At 41.8% G+C, this 24,168-nt stretch overlaps 2 protein-coding genes across 8 annotated transcripts in view; both read right to left on the bottom strand.

The window, feature by feature from the left end:
* Window positions 1-11,032, bottom strand: part of SPTAN1 (spectrin alpha, non-erythrocytic 1) — a 53,448-nt gene extending 42,416 nt beyond the window's left edge. For 5 of the 7 annotated variants that reach the window (XM_080402574.1, XM_080402576.1, XM_080402575.1 and 2 more), the window contains exons 1-3: window positions 7,696-7,743; window positions 2,131-2,370; window positions 1,385-1,510 (exon numbers count right to left, since the gene is read on the bottom strand). In XM_080402574.1, the coding sequence (XP_080258700.1) occupies window positions 1,385-1,510; window positions 2,131-2,370; window positions 7,696-7,728 (399 nt within the window). In that variant the 5' untranslated portion in view covers window positions 7,729-7,743. Of the gene's footprint in view, window positions 1-1,384; window positions 1,511-2,130; window positions 2,371-7,695; window positions 7,744-10,836 lie in introns of those variants that run through there. The other 2 variants (XM_080402578.1, XM_080402577.1) reach the window with 2 other exon arrangements.
* Window positions 11,033-12,995: 1,963 nt separating this feature from the next.
* On the bottom strand, window positions 12,996-23,966 carry GLE1 (GLE1 RNA export mediator). The gene is made up of 16 exons (XM_080402618.1): window positions 23,685-23,966; window positions 23,050-23,274; window positions 21,898-22,023; window positions 21,550-21,698; window positions 21,155-21,215; window positions 20,620-20,874; window positions 19,585-19,813; window positions 18,879-18,994; window positions 18,624-18,693; window positions 18,148-18,290; window positions 17,080-17,270; window positions 16,479-16,608; window positions 16,030-16,134; window positions 14,950-15,032; window positions 14,718-14,781; window positions 12,996-14,099 (listed from the first exon to the last, which is right to left on the bottom strand). Exons 1-16 carry the CDS (start codon window positions 23,880-23,882, stop codon window positions 14,031-14,033), a joined length of 2,214 nt encoding a protein of 737 aa, XP_080258744.1. The 5' UTR covers window positions 23,883-23,966; the 3' UTR covers window positions 12,996-14,030.
* Window positions 23,967-24,168: the final 202 nt, after the last annotated feature.

Raw genomic sequence — 24,168 nt, 5'->3', positions numbered from 1 at the left:
CACTTTTTTTTTCCTATTTGTTGCAAAGATTATACAATCACAATGAGATTTCTAAAATAATCATTACCTTGGGGGGGGGGGGGGGAGGTATATTATATAATGTATTTTAAAAAGTATCTGTTTTTCCTTAGTCGCCATATTTTCTTAGTTATAATGAAACTATGAACATATCAAGTAAGTTTTGATAATCATTCCAAAAATACTACAAGAGTTCTCCTTTTGAAAAGTTATAAACTGCTCACATCCAAATCTCATAAAAGAAAAAGCTTTAAACAAGTTCTTTGCATTAAGGAAAAATGCAGCCATAACCAACACTGAAAGAAGCGAGGCATAAGAAACAGCAAATTTAACAAAATGAGTCCTGGAGAAGAAGCTGGTATCCCTAACAAACATAACTGTTTACTGGTGGGGTACGCACATGCACGTGTATGCACATACTTAAGCGCAAAAAACCCTAACATAACCAGAGAAAAATGAGAATACATAGGAGAAGGAGTAAAAGATAACTATCAAATCATGACATGTTACAGTTTGCTCAGAATTTTAAAAAACATCGATTATCACTCAAATACTGTCAAACATAAACCTATCTAGTTAGTCCAGCAGCAAAGAGTTTAAAAAAACATTTGTCACTGCATTACGGTTTGGGAGATTTAGAGAGAAAGAAAAAAAACACTCAATCTCAGAAACGGATTTGAAGAAAGCTTACTGCTTGTTATTAAGGAAGCAGATGTCCTAAGAGATTCACTGCTGGATAAACAGAGCGGACAGAGCACTGTACTTGGAGCTCACAGAAAAAGCTGTAGAACACCAACAGATCTGAACATATGGCCAGTACAACTTAACTGGAAAGTGAAGATCACCAGGGAACTGATCTGAGCTACAGCACATAGAAATTAGATGTCTGAGGCTGACTGGTATGGTTGTTTGTGTTACTTATAAATATTACTGCAGAAAATCAAAATGCTATATATAAGCAAAAATGAGTGGTCAACATTCCCTGACACCAGGCCTTGTGAATTTGCTGCCTCTTGATATTGTGCCATTCTGGGAAGAACCACAAGTATAATTAATCATTTGCCTTGTGACTTTCAACACATCTTGATGTTTTTCCAATTCAAGTTCCTAGACTCCACTGGTAGATAGCTCACCTCAGAACTGGATTCAAGAAAAGATATAAGCTGGGTGCTCGTGAAAGAGAAAAGTATCTGTAAGCCTTACAAACACAAATTTTCTTGTGATTTCACTAGATCAAATACCTATAGAATTTTTAACAGTGTTTTAGAATATAGTTATCCATGCAATCTGCAAAAATTGTTTAAGGAGAAGCCTGTAAGAGGCAAAAAACAACAAAAAAAACCAAAAAAAGGGCTTTAAAACTCACTCTTATGGTTTCAGATGCAAAATGGCCTTCATTAATCATCTGATTTCCAGTCTCATCCAGTTTAATGATAGCTCCTGAATTGGCCTGTACCTCAGCTTCAAAAGCTTGGTGCTTCTGCAGCTTCCCCTACGAGTAAAACATGAAAGAATGTGACTGAGATTTGGTGCACAGCCCTCCTCCACATTTCCAAGCATCAAGATTTTTAGTGTATTTTATGCACATTCAGTACTGACAAACAAACAATAAAACAGCATAGTTGAAAATCATAGCTGTATCGTATGTGTCACAGCTAGATTCAAACACCCCAATTTTTGTCATTTCATTATTGTGCTTGCTCTTCTACACTGGAGAGTTCAAACATCTGAGAACCTGTCAGCTAGTCCCACCCATACAATTTTATTTTCTACAAATATCTTTTTTTCTGGAAACATTAAGAGTTAATTCAAATTTATTTACAGAGCCAAAGCATCCAACGAATTCTAGGATTAAACAAAGCTGGTCTTACACCACATTACATTGAGTAACTTTTTCCATGCTGATTTAGCATCTCATTCACTACTAGAAATATTCCAATTATATCAGCAAAGTAACCAGGCTCTTAAACACTTTGCAAGGGTAGTTGCATCCATCTTTCTTCATCACTCTCAGATCAAGCTACATTTAGATGTTTGTTCTGTCTATCCCAGTTGACCTGGTACACCCTAAAATTCAAGGTACAAGAAAAATAAAATGGCAGTAGGACTTGCCTGTAAATTGCTTGGGTCTTTGTAATTTTCATCGGATGCTATCTGCAGTTTCTCTTGGATCCATTTTTCAAGCTCATCAGCATCACGCTGGAAAAACTGGAATCTATAGGAATCTTCGAGTTTTTGGCGCCTTAGAGAAGATAGTTCCTTGAACCTGTGGTAACGGTCCAAAACTTGTTGACGCCTTTCTTGGATATCTTCTGCCGTTTCCAACACTTTTACACCACTTGGATCCATTTTCTGAAAGCCAAAAACACCCCATTTTGTTTGTATAATAAAACAATGGTAGGGTAGGAAGAGATCCATGGAAGAAAAGCCTGCCATTTTAAACTTGCATGTGATTTACTTACAGTCTTACTCTGTGTGTGCAGGTAGGTATAAAAATAGAAATACTTTACATATAAATAAGTAAATGCATGCTTCTAGAAGAAAATAATGGGCAAGGAATATTTACAGACATTTAACATTACTTCTTTTGGAAAACATGGCTGCAGTCATATAAAGGCCATGTCATCTCAAATTATAGCATGCGAGTGTCTAATACAAACGTTAAAAATGTGTTTCTGTGCATATATATATATGTAGATATATGGACATAAAATGTTTCTCATACAACATATAAAATCTGGAAACATTTTATGTAAAGTACTCAATATAGATAAACTGAAGTTAAGAATATTACTGTTCTTTAAACAGCTAACTAGTCTACATATGTCTATATACATTATACATACACACAGGCGCGCACACACACACCCCCCATGGATCACATCTCCTCTCTGTTCTCTCAATTAAAAAAAAGTTACAAACCCACCCTGCCCCCCCCGACATAACCTTTCAAAAGCCCACACAGAGCCTCACAGTGCTTCATACTAGACAAATAAGTCAAGGAGCATTTCATGTAATGAAATGTGTAATCTTGCTCTGACTGCTTCGACTGAAACCCCCTGTATGTTGCTTTAGGTACTAAAACCTGTTAGTGTTTTCAAGAACTGACTACTGTTCTGCTTTATCTCCTTTCTATTCCAATTGGGATAACCTTTATTTTTCAGTTCCTAAACTTTCAAAAAGCAACTTAATTTTCAATAACAGATCTGTGCATTGGGACAGAACTGTAACACAAATTCAGGTGGTACCATTATTGTCATCAGAGTTTGGGTATTTATTGACAATTCACTCTGCATATCAAGAAGCTGTTGCAACAAACACTCCACGCTTGAATAATATGCAATTGATGTCTAGATGTATGAGCATTTACATGTATAGCTCAATGCTTTTATTACAAATTCTGTAAGCGTCAAGCTACAATGTACTTCTCGCCAATCCTATCAAAGACAGGGAAGAAAACCAGTCTCGGGCAACCTCTTAAAATGCGTTGTTAAATATTAAACTGTTATTTAGTTGTTAGCCACATGCTTTAGACACGTATCTTGCACAATTTTATGAAAAACTCCACAGGTTGGAAAGCAATCTATACGGCCATGTTTTCTGTTTGGTTTCCAAGCTCTTGTAAAGAGACCATCTGACAGAAAGGAACATATGGGGGCGAATTCACACATTCCCGAGCTCTCTTCCAACAGTCCCACCCTGCAAAAGGACAGCCATTTCAGCAGCAGGCGTTACTCCTGTGAACTCTGAGCCCCGACTGCATTGCGGCAGTTTAAGGAAGGAAAGAAAATTCAGCTTTGCTGTCTCTTCCAGGCTTGAGCATTTCATTCATTATTGTCAAAAGAGGGCAAGGAAAAAAAACACAACCTGGTCTGTGCATACCATGTTACATAAATGGAGTCTAGGTTTCATCTGGCAGTGCCACCAACAGCTCCACTTGATTAGGGTATCTGAGCGTTAAAAGATCAAAACCCTGAACAGAACTTGAGCTCATCTACAGATCCTTTTTCCCTGAGAAAGCAGCTGGTTTTTCAAGTGCTCTTTCAAACAGCCTTTTCCCTCCAAGATAGCAAGTTATTGCTAAAAACTCCTGGGCTGTCAAAATGTGTGTGAATTCCGACACCACTTCTTTTAAACTGAATTGTGTTTAGGAATAACAAAGTGGCAGTTGGTCTAAATGTACTGCATGACTGTAGCCTGTCCCTCTGCTTATTCCGGTTATGGGCACTGCTGGCAGAAAATGAAATCCCAGTTAGTCCTTGGAACACCGTACAAGGTTTGCTACCAACTTTTATCTCAGTATCAGAAATAACCTCCACAGCTCAAGTGATTTTAAATCACTTAAAATTATTAAAATATTTAAAGTATTTAAATATGCAAATAATAGAATTATTGAAATTATCATTTAAATTATTTTTACATTTTAGAAAAGCAAATAGGAGACCTCCTGTAATTTAGCCTGGTAGCTGGTTTGTCTCTCACCACACAAGTCATGCAATCTGGCTCATCTTTTTGCTGGAATTTGTTAAAAGAAAGGCTCCTTTTATAACTACAGTAAGTCGAGCTAGTCAATTGTAAAAGAAGTGCTTTGGTCTAGCAATAATAGACTGTTCTTTCCTGCAGCAGATCAGCTGACGTCAGCAAGTCTGTGCTCTGCCAGAGCGCGATCAGCAGTCACTGGGGAGCTCTGAACTCAGAAGTCCGTGATGCTGCAGAATGATGCAGCCTACCTCCAACGGGTTCATGCTCAAACTGCAGCACCCCCCAGAATACGAACCAGCTCTCCAAGACGTTGCTGAACATCCAGGTTCAACTACACCAGTCAAAGGCATCAAGGAAGCCCCCCTACCTACCAAGGGAACCACCGACAAGTTGCGCTTTATGTTTTTAACGTGAAAAACATAGCTCATACTGGGATGTACCCAAATGCCCAGCCTGACCCCAGATAACCAGCCTCGTCATCACGCAGAGGCAACATTCCCCACATGGCTGCTGCCTGCGGCCCCTCCCGGCGCTGCCTGCGCCAGCTGATAAGGTCAGGCAGAGCGAACCTTCCAGGCAGTGTGGGCAGGAGGAATGGCACCAGCCTGCTCCTGCCCGTGGCCTCAGCCTTCTGCACAGCCCAGGCAGGCGGCATCCCAGAGGCGTCCCCAAACCCGTGCACCGTAGCTGTCCTGAAAGGCATCTGCCGCTGTACTTCTATGCTGTAAGACTAACTTTAGAATGCCACTCATCATCTTATGTCTAACTACAAAAAAAAAGAAATAAAAGCAGAAACATTTCTTCACATCGTACCATTGTGGTGGTATTTTTTCCCAAAACAAAAAAAAAAAAAGAAGTCAACAAAAAGTAGTAGCCAATTGAAGACAAAAAAAACCCCAAACAAACTTATTACTGTCATCCTCCAACCTAAAATGATAAGCCTTCCCCAGATGATACAAATTATACATAAGGGTAGACCAAAATTTGCACGGAAATATACAACTGCAGATATTTATAGACACCGCAGTGCAACAACGATGATGTCAGCAACACCATTCAAGTTGGGGAAACAGTGGTATCGAGGTGGGTTAAAGAGGAATTACAGCAGTGCCACCAGGGCAGGCACAAAGAAGAGCTGTCAGCATTTCCCTTACCAAAACATGTTTTCAGGGATTTAAAAACTCAAATGTAAAATACATTCAGTGCTATACATAAGACTTCAGCTTATTTTTAAAAACAATTACATGAAGCTTAAAACTAAACTCCTTTGCCTGAAAAGTAATCAGATCAGTACATAAAGATCACTATCTTAAGATGTAGTAAAATGACTTTCTCTTAAGCCAAGTCCTGATGCGCATTACACATACTCAGCGTATGTGACCCTAGGAGTAGCCTGTAACAGGAGTACTTTCCCTACCAGAACACTCCCTGCCTCCCAAGTATGCACACATGAGCAGCCTGACGCGTTTTTTGGCATTCATCGATATTATGCATCGTAAGTCTTGTCAAAAGCACATTTAACTGATACTGGCTACTCCCTCCTGGGGAACGGGAATGGATTGCTGACCTTCTTTAAGCAAAAAAATGTGAATTCTAATATTGAATGTGAAAATAACCTTCAAAAGGAAAGGACAGAGTTAAAAAAAAGGACATTTTTTCCAAATTCCATTTCTCCCATTCACAGTTTCCTCAAAACACTAGGGAAGAAGCAAGCCACCAAGTATGTCTTGAACACAAACACACTGCAACTGCCTGGTTTAGCGCTATGTTAGTATGTCTAGTACTGCAGGTAAATAAAAGAGAATCCTGAAAAGGATGTGCAGCACTGGCTTCTGTTCCTGTGCAGGGAACTGCATGAGCATATTGAAGGATGTGGTGTCACATACCCTATGCTAGAGGTTTAAAACACTATGGAGACAAAATTAATGCCCAGTCATTTGGTTTGTTATGAATTTAGATCTACACAATAACATTTTGAGGGTGACCTAGGTGCAGCAGAACCCTGCACTCAAATACTCCTGGTTACTGTAAAGGAGGGTCACCTACAGCCTCAAATCTCTGTAAATTACAAGCCAGAAAAATAAGCCAAGTGCTGCAGCACAAAGAACCAAGGTGTATTGAAGTCACTGCTTAATGCCGTAGACTCATAACAGACTAACCGCAGCACAGGTAAAATTCAAACAAGACTGAAAATTAGAATAGGTGCTACAGGGACACAAGAAACTAGAATTACAAGAAAAAAGGTAAATTACATCTGAACTACATCAGGCTGCAAAGCTAGTGATTTAGGCTGATTAGAGGGTTTATGCACAACATTAACTATACACTTTTGAAATACGGAAGGAAGACCTGTTCATTTTAAAGGTTTTTAGTCTTAAAATTTTAATTCCAGTATTCAAATTCTGAATATGGTGCCTTTTTTGTACACGGGCTTTTTTTGGCTTTAATACCAGCACAGACCTCTGATAAAACTATGCAGGGCTGGCAAGGACGGCACTCTGCTGAGACTCCTGAGAAAGCAAATTACCCTGACTGCATTGCAGAAATGCAGAGTTTACAGGTAATGTGATATTATACAGTTAACCTCAGCATTTTCCATTCCCATTTGTTATCTTTTCATTGTAATTTTAATTGTAGTATAAACATTTACATTACTAGAATTTCCAAATAAAAATCTAGTTGCTTGTGTTACCCAGCTGAACTCTGGTCCATTCATCCTATTCATTTTATCATCACTGAACAGAAAACAACACAGATGTATGAACAGTTACACCACAACAATACAGGGATTATAAATTTGTGCAAGTGGATGGGAACAGGAACCAAAGCCAACTTCAAACGCATAATGTTCCACAATGTAAATTTTATCATGGTTAATTTTTAGATGCTGTTAAGTAAAAAGATACTGCTCAAGTACTTCTTAAAACAGAAATATCTTAGAAAACTAATTCACATCAAAACCCAACCATACTGAACAGCTATAAAATGTTCACACATCACATCATGCATCACAGAGAGAAATTAGGAAAATCAAAGTATTAAAGAAAAGGTGGACCAGACTCAACACTGAAGTAAAAATAAAGCTCCTGCTATACAGAACAAACTCTCAAACGAATGGCTTTTTGTTACAAATAGGTCACTGCAATAAAGGCAAGCAAGTATGGCGATGACACTTCATGCATGATGTAAAAATACCTGGACTTTGACTTTACGAAACGATGACAACATGATGGAGCAATGTAGAGTCTAAAAGGGAGGGGGAAATCAAGATAACATTCAACTAATGACTAGCATAAGGACACGGCTCAATTTTTTATTATTTTTTTTAAATACATCTCCTGTCACAGTACACGTTTCATACTTTCCTTTTGGTTCCTTGCCATATACAACAATTTGGCGTTATTGTTATGCAAGCTATTGTGAGTGACAGATGCCCCCGTGGAAAAAAAAGGTTACAAATATTAACAGGAAAACTTACTTAATTTGGTATGTACTAACCTTTCCAGTTAAGTTTAAAAAACCAAATCATACCATAATCTGAAGGTCAAAACAGAAAGTAAAGAAAATTATCTGGATTTGGCAAACAACACATCTTGCTAAAGCATAATCAAGTGTGGTGGCTTAATTTAAAGACAGAAACTCAGAAGGTTTTGAATATAAGTCTCTACAAGGATGTTTACTTTCAACTACCTCAGTAAAAAAATGGGTAAGTAGGAGTTGTGACAGAAGGCATTTTCTGAGATGGCCAATTATGTAGCTGTTAAGTGTAACTAACCCACTGAACTTTTAGCTGAAAATTTCCTTGCCTCCCCTAACCCTACATTTTTGCCATGAGTACAGTACAATCCCTGAAGCAGTTCATGGACAACTGCAGTTACGTGCCTTTGTGCCTGCTGAAGCTAGTGCATATCTCTCGTAGCATCTGCATAGCTTATAGTGTATCAGCTGCAGCAGTGAGAAGGCAGCTTGCCACTCCATTTGATCCATGGTCAGCTATGGGAGCACAATGCCGGATGACGCTTGGCAATCTCCACCAACGGCATCTGCAGTCTGCTCCACCCCATTTTTCTGCTGCCTACACTCCAGGGACAAATGGAAAAAACAGACTCCCACACTACACTAACATGCAACAGAGAAAAAGGAGAAACTCGTATTATTTCCTCCAATACAGGGGAAGCAATATGTCGCCCCCCAAAAGCAATGTATTTATGAATAAAACAATTACAACCTCATAAATACATTGAATAGACAAAAATAAGGCAGCAAAGATATTAAGTTATTTGCATTAAATTACTAAGGTTAGTTATAAATGTAATAGTTGAGAAATAGGAATTTCACACCAAGAGGTACCACCCTGTCTCAAGAGATTTAAGGTTTCTCCTGCCTTTCTACCATGCAGGAGAAAAAGGTGTAAAAAAAAAAGCTTAAAAAACAGTCTCTGACATTCAAAAATTTTTTAATTGCTGCTACCATTTGTTATTAAAAAAAAAAAGCAAGCAACCACAAATGATTGCTAATTTCATCAACTGTGGATCTCAAGGAAGTGCTACATCTACATTTGATTTTAAAATAGAATTTCTAATTCAATCCAACTAGTATGGATGTTTTGTTGTTTTTTTCAATAGTAATGGAAATAATTTACTTCTTGTGAATAATACAGCCTGCTATCTTGGTTCAAGGATTTTCCCAGCTTAACAATTCCATTACTACAGTAACAGATCCTGCACACAAAGCTGCAGAAAGCATCCCATTTTCAGTCTTTTGTTCATTATTTTCTCTGCACAATTTATAGGTAATGATAAATGATATTTCATGGAAGAACTCATTGCTAGTTGCATTTAAATACAAAAATCACACAGTGGGATTTAATATTTGTTTTGAACAAATCTGAATCCCTGACCAAGGCCTTTCTGTGAATACAGTCATTGGAATCTTCTGGCACTTTGCTGAAAACAAAATGCCAAAAGAAAATGGATTATTTGTTTTCCAGAAAGATATAGAACCATTTCAGGCTGAGCTGTTTTTTTGGGATTGTGGGGGTTTTTTCCCCCTAATGTGTTCATTCGCCATCTCCAGATGACCGCTCTTCAGAATCTATTTAAATATGTATGAAAGGTTGCTCAACAGTCACGTACATTTTAGCCTGCCTGGCACACGTAGCTGTTTTATCATAGAACAGCTACTAAAAATCCTAAACCGTCAACACGGACCTGCTGAAAAAACGTACAGGGAAAACTGCTTATCCGGGCAATTGGCTACCTTAATATCAGGGCAAATGATTACCCTACTGGTACATATTTATGACCAAGCAATGTAGATGTGCATCACTGTAACCTGGTAAAGTGTATGTGGCAACGAACTGAGAAATAATTGACTATCGTTACATTGATTTATGTTAAATTAAAAAAAAAAAAAAAAAGTTAATCAGGGGAGGAACAAACCCTGATTCTTTCATGAAGGAAACCGCAGCCTGCCCTGCGTACCAAGCCCACACAGACGCGGAAGGCACACAGGTCGGGAGGATTTCTTTTAAATGCCTTCCTGCTCCGCCGGGCACCTCCGCTGTGCTCGCCATTCGGCGGGCTCGGCGCCCTGAGGAAGGGGCTCTCCGGCCACCGGCCCTCGGCCCGCGCCGCTCTTCCCTCCCCTCACACCCGCTCCTCGCCACATCTCCCGACCTTGGCCAGGGCTGTGCTGCCCAGAGCGGAGGGAAGCCATTGCTGTGCAGTGAACCCCCTCCGCCGGGCTACTGCAGAGCGCCAGCCTCTCCGCCTGCCCCCCGGCATTTCTCCTCAGGGAGGGCTCTGCCGCAAACCGGACAGGGGCGAAGGGAAGGGCGGGCAAGGCAGGGCCCCCCCGCTCCCCGCGGGGACGGGGATCCGCTGTCACTGTTGTTCACCCGCTCGCTCACCCCCTCCCAGGGCGCTGAATGAAATTCCTGCCGCGGGTCAAGGCTGCCCAGGGCGGATCCCGCCGCTCCCCGCCCGCCTGTCCTTTATCCGCGCCGCGCCCGGGGCCGCTCCCCCGCCCTTTCCTCCCCTCTGCGCCCCCGCGAGCCGCGGACAGACCGCGACCGCCGCCGCGGCTGCCCGCGATAAAAAAATAAACAACCCCCCGGCAGCAGCCGCGGCCGCCGAGGAGGGCGAGCGGCAGCCGCAGGGAGCCCCGCAAGCAGGGCCGGGCCGCGCCTCGCCTCCGCCGCGGCTGAGGGAAGCGCGCTCCCGCACACCTGCCTCCGCAGCGCGGCCGGCGGAGCGGGCGCGGGGGCCAGATCTACCCGGGTGGGGTCGGATGAAGGCGAAGGCGAGCGCTGCGCCCCCCCGCCCGCCGCCTCACCGGCTCGGTGCGCAGATCCGCCGCCGGCTCCGCGCCCTCCGCCACAGACGGGGTGCGCTGCCTGCGCCCGCCTTTTTATAAGGCAGCCGGAGGTGACGTCAGCGCCGCAGAACGGGCTACCAGCCGTCGGAGACCGAAGTGCTTCGGAAAGAATCGGGACGATGGGGCGGGCGGGGCCCCACCCACCGAGCTCAGCGGACGAACTGCGGCAGCGGCGCATGCGAGGAGAGCCGGAGCAAGCCGAGGGGTTCCGGAAAGTGCCGAGCGATGCCGGAAAGAGCCGAGAGGCGGGGCAGGGCGGCGGCGGGCCCTCGGTGCCCCTCAGCAGCGGCGGGGCTCAGGCTGGTGCCTCAGCGCCCCTCGGCGACCGGCCTCGGGCACGAAGGTACACGGTGACACCGGGAATCGGTGAGAGTGGTCGTGCGGCATGGCGGTAGCTGGGTTTTCCGCCCCCTTCTCCTCAGCCGGGCTGAGAGGAGAGCAGAGGATAGAGGTGACAGGTTCTAACGTTCACATCAGTAAGCCGGACTCAAAGCCGCAGCCTCATTAGCTTTACATCATTAAAAATAATTATGGGTAAGGCTATCCTTTTGAAGCAGCACGCAGTGTCACGATCACAAAGCTGCCAGGCAAGGGCTTCACATCAAAAGACTGCTAACACTTGTCAAAAGAAATCTATTTTTGAAAAGGTAAGGCATAAATTCAAAGGAAAATGAGCCTTTAGTAAAAGCTAGATGTTTAAAATAGACATAGCAAAGTAGGTTGTTTTTTTTTTTATAATGAGATCTGGTAAGGTAGCAAGAACTTGAGGGGTCCAAAGTGGTGAGCGGGTTTTAGTGATTTTTGAGCTAATAACACTTTCCTTCATTAAAGTACTTAAATGGAAAAAGCACACTCGCAGTGACATTGCATCGCAGCCCATGGGACTGCCTGGAACTGTTGTCTCCAAGGAAGAGTATGACTCACGGCAGTTTTCATGCATCTCGTCCCGAACGCACAGTATTTTCACATCCGAGATGCTCTCCTTTGTCATTTTTGATCTGAATATGCATACGAAAATACCACAAATCATGTATAAGACCTTACTCGCACTGCATCATCACACCAAATAGGCAACATTCAAAACTGCTAAAATGACAAAAAACAGGATACCATAATACAAGTCAACCATCAGTTCAAGCAGTAGATGCAACCTTAAACTACACCTAAAAATAAATATTGATTTATTATGTTTCTTTTGAAGTGTGCTGGTTAGAAATTCTTATTAGTGTTTTTGAAACAGTGTGTATCTGGGTGCCCTTTACCAAGGCAGAAAAGGATACCATGTCTGTTAGTTACAAAACTATATACTTATATTCCCCCAGCAAACGTTAGAAGATCCTAGTACCTGTCAGCAAAAAAGCAGCAAGCTATTCTATCTTATATATACATCATCAAATCACTGCTTGTGTTTTGGCACAGGCAGACAACTGTTTAGAACAGACAGTACCAATTACTATCTTGGCAAAGTGAGTCTCCAACATCATTGTAGACATGTAATTACAACATCTTCACTCAGTTTAAAAAATCCAAACATTTTCTAGGATACTAATGAAAGTGGCATTACTTCAGTGTTACCTGGTAAAAGGATACTAGCAGAAGATTTCCACAGAACAATCACAGGTAACACTAATCTAAAGAATTCCAGAGTCGGTTTACAAAAATATAAACCAAACACAAATTTAACTTATTACCAGTCAACTTTAAAGCCAAGGTTAAAGGTTGTAGAGGCCTGAATTCCAAAGTATATGTTACAACCTTTTCTCAGAAATCTCAAGACCTATATAAAAATAAAATTCAGATTCTCATATGACCTCAGCTCCACTTTCTACAGCTTCAAATTGCAGCCTCTAGGAATAACAAAAACTAATCTGGTAATAATAATAATTTTAATTTGCAACAGTATATTGCAAAAATAACACACTACTTTCTAGAACTCAGAAGAAAATTTTCTCATCTTAAGAGGCCACTAAAATAGTTCAAGGACAGCACACCATAAATCAGACACATCCCCCATCACTCCCATCTCCCATACTATCTGCCTCCTGTATTCACCAAGGAACTGTACATTTTCTTGACCATCCTTCTATAGAAAAAGGCGAAACTGCATCAGTTTCAGATTAGTAAGAAAGAGATAATCAAACTTTAATATTAACTTAAACAGATTTCTAGAATGAACTGTTCTCAGAATAATTCACCCTTAGTACAAATATTACAGTACTTGATACTTAAAATACCATAACATAATAAGAAAGAAATCCATTAACATAAAAGGAGCCCTTATAAAATGCACCTTAGGTAATCCAAGCATACCGTTTCCTCCTCATCCCCCCCAAATGATGGCAGAACACCAGCAAAAGTGCTAGAATGAATGCACCATTTTGCCACCTTTTTTTTTTTTTTTTGTAATAAGAAAATGGATTATTAGCTTCCATCCATCTGATGGATTACGGACACAGAATTTCTGTTGTTCCAGGAACTCTGCTCTTCCCCCTTGAAGTTACTATTATCCATGAAAACCTTTTAAAACAGTGAGTCTACCTCTCTTACATCAAGAGCACTGCCTCTTGGAGCCAAGCGACATTCAACAGTGGTGTCAATACTTGCCAGGCAAAATGCCTTTTACCCGTCTCACTGTAGTTTTACAATGTTGTTGAGACAAACAGGATGCAAGTATATCAGCATAATTAAAACTGCATTATAAAAGACAGATGTAATAAATACAAAAATAAAGTTCTAGCAGTAAGTTTTTGAGATTGATTACTCTGTTAAGACTTCATAAAGCTGTGAGGTATGTCCCCTTCTATGAACAGAACATGATGTGCAAATTTTCAGTCCAGGGGTCTTTAATCTCTGAAGCTCAGAGGTCATATGGATACTATGCTTAAAACATCTTCCACATGTTTAAACATATCAAGGAAACTTCCTTGATTTTCCATAGTTTACTATACCTAAAAAACTTACAAAAATCCAAAGCAAAGAATAATTTTCCATTACTTGCAACAAATTAAAACATGAGTTTGTTCTGACCCATGTAAATCTTGACAAATTAAACATTAGACTCCAGAAAACCTTAAGAAAACATCTTCCTTTAAATGTAAACAGGGAGTCAGGTCAGAAAGCACCGACATCCAGGAGGAAGGAAATATAAACTTTTATGCTCTCCAAAAGGAAGGCTGTAGAGCACCCTTTGGTAATGGAATTTCCTTCTTCTGTAGACATTCCTAGTGGAGAGAGAAAGACAAAGTACAATGTGTATCTTAATTTGCCATATTGTCTCAGGAATTTAAGAGTATAAACTCCGAAGCTATCATATTTTAATATCATAATCTAAGTCAACATTCAAAAACCAATTTAAATAATCAAGTATTTTACAGTTTTGCAAGCTTTCTTAAAAAAATATGCCAAATACAATGCTAAAAAAAAATGCTAGAGGGCAGTTCAAAGTGTTTACTTCCTCATTTATCTAATCAGGACAACAGATAACAAGCAAACAACCAATAAAAAACAGCTCATAGAAATGACTCAGCAGAATCCTCCTCAACCTCTCTATCTCCTCTCACTGCAACTAGTCTCACTGAACTTAATTTCTAATTAAAATGTATTTTCACTAAGAAAAATTAAATGTAAGAAAGAAGTGAGATATTTGACATCATAACTATCATTAAGTAATTCAGTAACTGAAAAGTTACAAAAGACAGGTTACATCACAGTGACAGGTCTGGATTATCACGTATGCTGCAAGCAGCGCCAGCCTCATTATCAAAATGATGCACACATTGAATGAAGGGAAAAAAAACTCCAAACCCTTGAAAACGAAGAAAAACCCCAAACTGCTTTACCTCCAAGAATTGCTTGAAACGCGTTAAAGAGCCCATCTGTCCAGAGCTCGTAATTGCTTCAATTCTGCAGAGAAAACAGCATGTTTCAAAATCTACTTAGAAAGTTGGGTTTGACTTACAAGTAGCCGTGGGGGTTAATGGCAGAAATTGGAAAAGACAGACAAGTTATTTAAGAGCAAACATGAAGTAAAAAACAAGGATTATTTTACATTCCTAGCCACAGATATCATACCTTGGGCAATACTCTTCTCTGATAAGCAACATCATTTTCCAGAACTGAACCTGATACTGTTTCATGAGAGCGTTGCCACACACCTACAGTACAGAAATACACAAAGACCAGGTTCCAGAATTGCGTTTCAGACTAGCATGACAACTTCAGTGAACCCGTTCAGCATCAACCACTTAATATTTTATCCACACATTTAAAGTAATATACCTGCATCTACAGTAAAACAAGCAAACCCTCTAAACACCATGCCTGCTACCACAGTGACCTGTTTTTCTTGTTGACTGTGAGGTGGCCACCAATACTAGCGTTACGTTACTCTTCCTCTCACTCCAGTCTCCCCCCCCCGAAAATACTACCCTTCCCTAATACCATTTGCTGGGACATATTGTGATCATTTCCTCATCTTGATGACTGCAGTGTGGATTCATCAGCTTTCCTCATACAGTGAGTTTATAGGATGAATGTTGCCCAAACTTCACCACTACTAGCAGAATCCTCATGGTGTTATTTCACTTTGTACTTTACTTTCTCATTGCTGCTTTTGAAGTTCTCTAGAAGGCACCTGATGAGCACAGAAGCTGCTTGTGTTCCACAGTGTCTGTCTCCCCTGACTTCAGCCTTTAACTTTGGCTCTTATTCAGCATAGGCCTGTATCTTAGGATATGCCAATAATAAACATCAGGACCTGTTTTTTTCAGCCTGGAAAACCTATCAGGTTTTTCAGGATTAATTCAGCTGGCAGGGCCACAGGACCTCCCTGCATTGCACAAACTCATACCAAGTGCTTAGCAGACCTTATTCTTATAGGACCATGCAACTATTTTTAAAATACCAGGAACCTTAAACAAAACCAACTACAACAACAGAAGTTGCACGTATGAAAGCTTCAGGTTTTAAATCATTCAGCTCCAAAGCTATGTATTTGCAAGAATGTGGAAATACTCACATTCCTTTCTGAAGGAATAAGGACAAGTTAAAAAACCCTGCTGTTAAAATCACAATGAACATCAGCAATCCCTTCTGAAATTAAAATGCTACCAATTTACACCCCTTTAACCACCAGTATTCCACATTGCTTACCTCTAGAAAATCAAAAAGAAGTGTAGCTGTCACATCTGCCAGAGGCTCCATGTTCAACATCTGAGCAAGCCAGCGCCATCCATTGTTCAGCCCATGAGGATGTGCCTATAAAGCAACAAAAAAGCTACCCACCACTTGTTTTATAACTTGCAAAAATGCTATTATCAAAACAGGCAGTCTTCTGTTTAACTTTCTCCTTTATAAAGTTACTTTATAATAGCCTAACATAAGACTTGATCATTATGAAAATATGACAAAAGGAAGTAAGGGTCTACACTACAAATTACTATGCATCACTTTGTGGATTATGGTTATAACCATCTCCCTTCAAATACATTATGAGCTGGTTTAAGTTCAGCACACTTTAACTACAACTCCAGTTTACAAATACATTTAATAGACTCTTGGGATAGTAACAAGTTTCTAAATATAATGCCGTACACGCATACCCCTTGTTTGTTTATATAAGGCCACCGGAGCTGAATGATAGCAGCATAAAGGCGAATCATTCCTGACATCCGTTTCAGAAAATGATCTTGCTCTTCCACCTTAGAATCCTTAACTTGATATCCAAGCATTCTAAGTATAAGAAGACATTCCAGTATCAGTACAGCAAAACACATTCACTGGAGTTCTCAGCTTACTTAAAGCCAACTGTACTGAGAATAGGGATACTCCAAAACTATACGAGAATTATCATAAAGGCTGATCATTACCCTCTGGATCATATGTTCCACTATTTTATATCACATGGAATATTTAGGTTCTGTACTGGGTATCTCAACTCGAATCAAGCTATGGCTATCAACTGTTCTTTGAGAAGGACAAGGAAGAAGAAGCAACAGAGCACTTCCAAAGCTGAAGGACACAGCATCCTCCTGGGAAATGGTCGGGGAGCTGCGCACTTGTGAGTGAATCTCCAGAGGCTACGCCAGCACAACACTGTGCCTATGTCATCACAGATGGGGAAAAGTGCAATTCACTCAGGAGAAGGAATACAGTCTTCACTCTTGCAGTGTTTATGCTGAAGAAGTCCAGTAATACATTTACCTCTGATACTCTTCCATGGAAGTCCCCTCTTTCAGTGCAGGGTAAAATGGCACAGAATAGGGGCACTTCTTGTGCAGATGAGCTAAAAAGAGGTCTCCTACTCGAGGGTGTAATTCCCAGATTCCTGAAGCCACCACAGCAATTGGGAAAGCTGCATCACGGTGAGAAGCTACTTCTTCTTCTCCTTGATTCTGGAGCGGGGAAAAGAAAGTCAGCCCCCACCCCATTTCTCAGACAAAAAAATTCCTCTTTTTTGTGTAGTTAGCCTCTACTAAAGGTTCCTAATTTTTCTATGGCTATGTAAGCTAACCACAGAAAAGCTGATAAAGCCTTATGTCCCTAGCTCCCACAGAGGATGACAATAATTTTGGTTCAGGACAGAAAGAAGGGGTTAGCAAATACAGGCACAAAGTGCAAGGATGCACAGATATTTTCACTCCAAACAATGATTTTCAAATGTTTACAAATCAGTTCACAGTTTTACTCCATGGGCTATTTTTTGCACGTATTTATCACTGCAGGGACAAAAGAAAGCTTCAAACATCCCAAATTTAGCAAATTATAAAGAATAGAGAAAATATATTGCCAACTTCAAAATGCAACTTGAACAATGACACTTCATTTCTTGGGAGGTGCTAACTACACAACAGGGACAGAAGTTTGCCTCTTGGTCCTCAGCTTTCTTTTTTGTCCCCAATTCTGCCAACATGTGAAGTTTTGAGTATACATACAGTTTTGTGATAGATCATAAACTATTAACCTGTTTTCCACTAACACTGTACTTAACTGGTTCAGAATACGTAACATGCCAGCCTAGAACTTAAAATAGATCTTCCTCCCAGAAGACATAAAATAGGGAATGGGAGTGGAAGAGAAACGAGAAACCAAGTTCTTTTGCCTGTTTTAATCCACAAAAGCACTTTCTCTAATCGATGTGAACATTAATATATGCAAGCTAAACCCCTAGTAGTTTTGTTCTTAGCAGCTGAAGACAGAGGAAAATGTCCAAAAGAACTTACTGAAGCACTAGCTACCTTTGCCACCCCAATAATGAGAAAATTTCCTCACCACAAATTTCTCCGCAAGTTTGTAATAAACAAAATCCAGACCCTGTGGATGCTGAGTCACTGATACAGTTCGCCCTCCACTCTGAACAGACTTTCCAGAGAGCAGGTTATTGATCTTGTCAAATATCTCCCTCAGCTGAGAGCCTGCAAACGTATAAGGAATGTATGGATTCGGAAGATTAGGAAAGAGCAGACAAGTCTTAATCAGACATCAACTTCACAAGAACTAGACCTACGTCCTGGAGGGCAAGGCATCTCAAACTGCATGTTGAGTTAATCATGAGGAAACAAGATGCCTCTGAGGGAAGCACCAGACCTTCGAAACATAAGCAAACACTGCTGCGAAGAACTGGACTATATGTGTAACAGCTTTCTGCTGTAGAGATAATTACAGAAACATCGTATGTGTTGTGCCCTACTACAATCTTTACAGCAAAAGGCATTTCAGTTGAGTTGGGTTCTTGGCATTTTCCTGACCTGCTATTCTAGAGATCTGGCTCACAGGGATTGTAGCTGCTTTCTGCAACTCTGTTTTTATCTTCTTAACCTGCAGAACAAACAGACAGACAATTTTAAAACCTTTACAGACAAGTAAACTACTATGATAGTTTCGGTGAGCAGACTTTTAATAGAGGCTGCTGTTAGTATTGACTTTTTCTAAATGAAAGCTGTCCTATTTCCCCTAGAAATTAAGATAATCACTCTTCAGCAGTATTAACCATTTTTTTATACCTCATTGTTGTCTTTGCAGTTGCTGAGTCCACTGAAAGAAGCAATGCACTGCTCAGCAGCATCTTGAAGCTGCTGGTACCACTGCATGGTACTTTCTTCTGCCTTAACTTGAAGTCCTGATATTAGGAAAAGAAAAAAAATAGCACAAAACTAAGAAAGAGCCAAAACTCTAGAAAACCTTAAGAAAACATTTTTTTTTAAACAATTGCAAGGAATGAAGAGCTGCATGAGTGCTTTTTTCCCCTGAATTTAGTTTAGAAAGATATGTTCCTAAGTGAACTACAAATTTTTAAGCTAGACAGGAGTCCTTCTTCTTCAGCATAGTAGCTTATACATGCAGGATACATGGATTTCACTTACTCTCAAGAAGGAAGCCATTTAGGTGCTCTATCCTTGTATGTTTTGTCATACCATGCGTGACCCATCTACACTCTCTAGAAGGCACAATGTTACTCAGTAAATACATGGCGTAATGTCCTGCCTAGGAAGAGCAGGTTTTGCTCCAGTTAATACAGTCATTAATTTACCCTGCATCAGTTTAATTTGAAGTTTCCTGCCAGCAGTCCTAGTTGCACTTAAAGTAAATTCTCTGAGCAGGTATGTCATCACAACAATAAGATTCCAAAGAAGTATTCAGCTTAACAGCAGAAAGAGCATGTAAGGAGGGAAACAGCCAGGAGGCAGTGGCAGGGGGAGCCTAACCAACCTTCCTTCTGCTTCTTTCCCCCCGACTGCTGTGCAGGGGCAGGAGTCTGAGCCTTCATCTGCTCTTTTTTCAGTAACTCCTGCTGCTTTTGTCTCTCTTCCTCTTCATCTCTCTTCCTTTTTTCTTCCACGGCTGCAGCGATTTCCTGCTGCATGCTGGATATCAACCCTCGCATCTCCTGCAGTGCTCGTTCAGTATTGGCCACATCCACTTGAGTAGGGAAACCTCTCTGCCAAGAAACAGAGGAGGCAGTACAGCATCAATCTTTTGTTCCATATTTGTAGACGAATGGCAAGAGCAAGGAGCCTTTTGAAGCATTAACCTTCAGATAATCTGGGAACCAACTACACATTTTATCCTCTATGGTGAAAACACCTTGTTCTCCTTTATTTGTATGTAATATTGGTCAGAACAGTAGTAAATAACGGTAGTCCATGACTAGATTTCACAAGATCTTGGACAACAAGATTTAAGAACACACTTTAACAAATGTAAGGGAACCCCAATGCAAAGCCTTGACAAGCTGGAACAGAGAACTAGCCTTATAGTGTTTTATTTTTCAAGGTTTGTATCCCACCTTTATATAGAGAAAAAGAAATTTTAAGGAAACCTAGATACTGTAAAAAGGCTTACAAGTATAGGACAATCATAACGCATTCAGTATTTAACAATTTATGAACCACTCTGCTTCTGTGGTTGTCCCATGTGGTTGTCTCACATGATGTGGTTGTCATCAGGTTGTCTCCTGATGATGATCAGGAACCTGACAGCATCAAGAGTTTACAAGATTTTTATGTTGAATCTTTCTCCTCTAGAAATCCTCATGCATTTTTATAAGCCATTCTCAAGAGAACAGCTAAAGTGCCATAGAAAATAATCCTCCTTTTAAATTAGATGCTTTATAGAATAAATACCTAAAAACATTTCTGTGACATCTCATTTAATGGCCTCATAACAAGCTGCCTTTGAAGACAAATACAGGAAGCTCTATGAAAGAACAACAGCCAAAGTTAAGAACAACTCTAGAGCCTCTACCTCGCTTGTGGTGCGGATGAGTCCTGACACCAGCCCACAGATTTGGTTGCCACGATTACTGTATGCAGAAAGATCAATTCTTGGCAAGTCTTTGTGTCTATAATTGGGATCAATCTGCTGGTTAAGCTGCAGCACTTCCTCCTGGATGGAATAAAGGCGACGCAGTCTTTCCTGGCCCTCTTCCTTACGCAAACGCTCCAGCTCTTCCTGACGCTGCCTCTGCTGCTCTGCCTCACGCAGTTTTAGGTTTAATACCTGAGGTAAAAAGAGACAAAAGGGACAGAGAATACTTAAATAACTCCAGCTTTAAATCTCCTTCTTGGTCTAACAACTCTGGCTTTACAGGTCCTTTCTGCTCCTACAACACGTGTGCCTTTACTGCATTCCCACAACAATGTAGCAGGTGTCTAAGACAGCATCAGACAATACACTCTCACTCTAGGGGTACCATGTAAATACAGATAAATCCATTGTCTTTCTAGTTCCCACTGAGTCTTTTACTGAAGTTGAAAGACAACTCTTAAAAGTCTCAGACCTTTGCTCTGTGTCGGTGTTCTTCCTTCAACTTCTCTTGCTGTCCCTGAGCCTCCTTTGAGCTACAATACACAAACATAGAAAAACTGTATTCAAGACACACACAAGATAAAATACATGAACAAGATAAAATACAAACACACAGCAAGTTACTTTTAAAATGAGCCAAGTGAAAGGAACTTTAACTGTCACAAACATAGCCTTTTTCTAACAACTGAAACCCCAACAGTAGCTGGAGATCTACACCGCAAGAAAAACAGGATAGTTAATGTAAGAAAAGCAGCAGATGAGATTTTCAAGCACAAGTAACTAGCACAGAATTGTCAGGCACAAAAATTAATCCTCACTTTTTGATTAAATGCTACAATATTTTAAGGATACCAGAGCTAATCTCACCTCTTCTCCATTACTTCTTGCAAATCTTGGAATTCCTGATGCTGCTTTAGCTCCTTCAGTTCATCAAAGCGCTTCAGCTGTTCACTTGCCAGGTCATACACTGCCCTCACCATCTGCTCTTGCTGCTCCTGCCGTTGCCTTAACTCTTCCTGCAGATTGCAGAGGTGCCAGACGCACCACAATGCAGCAACCAGCAGAATTTGGACGGAAGAAAATACAAAATAATTTCCCAAAGTAGGCCAGCATTTACAATAACCTGATGTAACAGTGCTCTGGTAGAAGCAGTAGAACAGTAAGTTATGTAGCTCTCCTGTGATTCACACACACCCTCAGGTTTTTTTTTTTTACCTTTCCTTTCAACCTGTGCATCTCTTCGTACATTCGAATGCAGCCTTCAACTTCTGTAACTTTAGATGGCAGAACTGCTTGTAAGACTTCTTGATCCATTTCCAGAAAACTACGATCATCATTCCCCTGCATGGTCAGCATATAAGCAAAATCAGTGGCTGAGTACAGTATCAGCTACTCAGAGGATACCAGGTAAATCAAGTCTCCTAAACTGCATACTATTTCTAGAGAAACAGACAAAAGAATCCAGCAACACACAACTTTTTAAGAGTTGTTACATACCCCAGTAGTGTAGCCTCACCATTTTGAATATCCTCCAGCACATATATGAGGTTGAGATAATTACTCTTCCCAGTCACTAAAACTGGGAGGAGAGATACCAAGAGCCTACAGGACGTTCACAAAAGCTGTTACCTAGAAAGGCTGCAGACTCCCCACATTCTCTTAACATTCACTGGAGAATGTTAACATTAAGAAGTCAAGACAGGTTTATACTCTGTATAATCATACTTCAGGAGGCATTTCAGACTCTGTTATAATGAAGCAAGATCTGATAGAAGTTAAGAAATGTATTGTGAGGAAAATATCTTAAGTCTAAATGGGGCCAATATGATGCAAGACCTTGCTGCTCAGTATCACTATTATGTGACGAAGTTATAATCTAATGCACAGCAACAGACATTTGTTTTCTTTTCAGGTGCTTCATCAACTTCATTATCTCCACAACTCAACCGCTCCTTGCACAGCTTCCTACCCTTCTGCCTTGTAAACGAGAGCCGTAACCTAAGTTGTTCAAAGACTACAGAGAACCCAAGGGGGTGACTCAACAGACTCTACTCTGTGACCTCATGCTTCCAAATGAATGAATCCCATGCTGCTAATCCATAGAACTCTATAGCTCCAACTAAATTTTCCTTAGTTATGGTGAAAAAGGAAGCTTGGTTTTGGCCTACTATGAAACATTGTTCTATGGAAATCTCGTTAATGCCATTTTTATAATCACCTGTCTATCCTACAAAAAGTTGAAACCAAGCACGTTTTTTCCCACAGATTAACAGAACATAAACCAGCCTTTATCAGATAATTATAGCAGCAAGTTAGTACATTTTTTTCTTCTATCTGCTCCCATACAGATTCTGGTCAGAGAACTACCTTTGTTTCACTGAGCTCTGTAGATGAAAGCGGGGGAGAGCCCTGGCAGCTGCCAGACGTGACCTTCTCCAGAGAAGACGACCGGTTTGCAAGGGGAGTGGATTTTTTAGGCGTTGAACTCCCAGAGGATGCAATTTCTTGGGCTGTTTGCTTAATCACTCTGTCTAGGACCCAGCCAGCATAAGGGGACAGCTCAAGAGGAGACATGCACCCTTCCAAGACATCCTATAGAAAAAACGCTTCATGTGAATACGAGACGTATGGAGGAACCCAAGGCACATTCACCCGCGTTGAAGCCACTCGCACAGGTCAGCAGGCGCTTTACCACCGCGGCTCGGGACCATGTTTACCCGCTCCTGCTGCGGCCTCTTCACGCCGCGCTCAGGGCTCCCGCTGAGGAACAGCGCGGTGCCGCGCCCCAGCCCTCCCCCGGCAGCAGCCCCCGGACCGGCAGGCTGGGGCCCGCGAGGGCGGGGCGGGCGGCAGGGGCAGCACCGGGCCGGGGCAGGTATCTCAGGCCCCAAGCGCCAAGGGGCTGGTGCTTCTCCATCGGCAGCCCCGGGGGGCCGGGGCCGTGACTCCCCCACCGCCCACAGCACACGCGGGCCCGGGGCCCCCCGGCAGCGAGCCCTCACCTCATCGCGGAGCCAGCAGCGGCAGTAGCTCAGCCGGCCCTTACTAGAGGTGCGCAGGGCCGCCACGGTATCCCAGCGGAGCTGCCGCGTCTCCATGGCGTCCCGCTCCGCCGCGGTCGGCAACGGACGGACCCCCAGCCCGCCCTTCCGCTTCCGGGGCACGGCCGGCCGCCTCGCGCCCCGTGCGCAGCGGGCCATGAGGGCGGCGGCTGCCCCCTGGCGGGCAGGCGGGTTGCGGCCACTCCCCCAGGAGCCAAGGTTCGAGTTCCGCCAGGGGCGCCTCGCGGGCGGCTGCGGCGGGGAAACGGGCCGGGCGGCGAAGCACGGGCAGCCTCACCGCTCTTCCCTTATTTTGTATATTTTCGGGAAGGGGGGCGGGCTGGAGTCCAGCCTGCACTGGAGCCTGTGTCCTGGGACGCAGGATAAATGAATCTGTGAAAACGTGGAAACACCCGTAGAACAAGGGGGCCAGCAGGCAGCTGCC

The sequence above is a fragment of the Falco punctatus genome (assembly GCF_963210335.1).
Source record: "Falco punctatus genome assembly, chromosome: 9".
Classification (NCBI taxonomy): domain Eukaryota; kingdom Metazoa; phylum Chordata; class Aves; order Falconiformes; family Falconidae; genus Falco; species Falco punctatus.
Note: the sequence above shows the minus strand (reverse complement) of the source record. Positions and strands in the feature narration are given on the sequence as shown.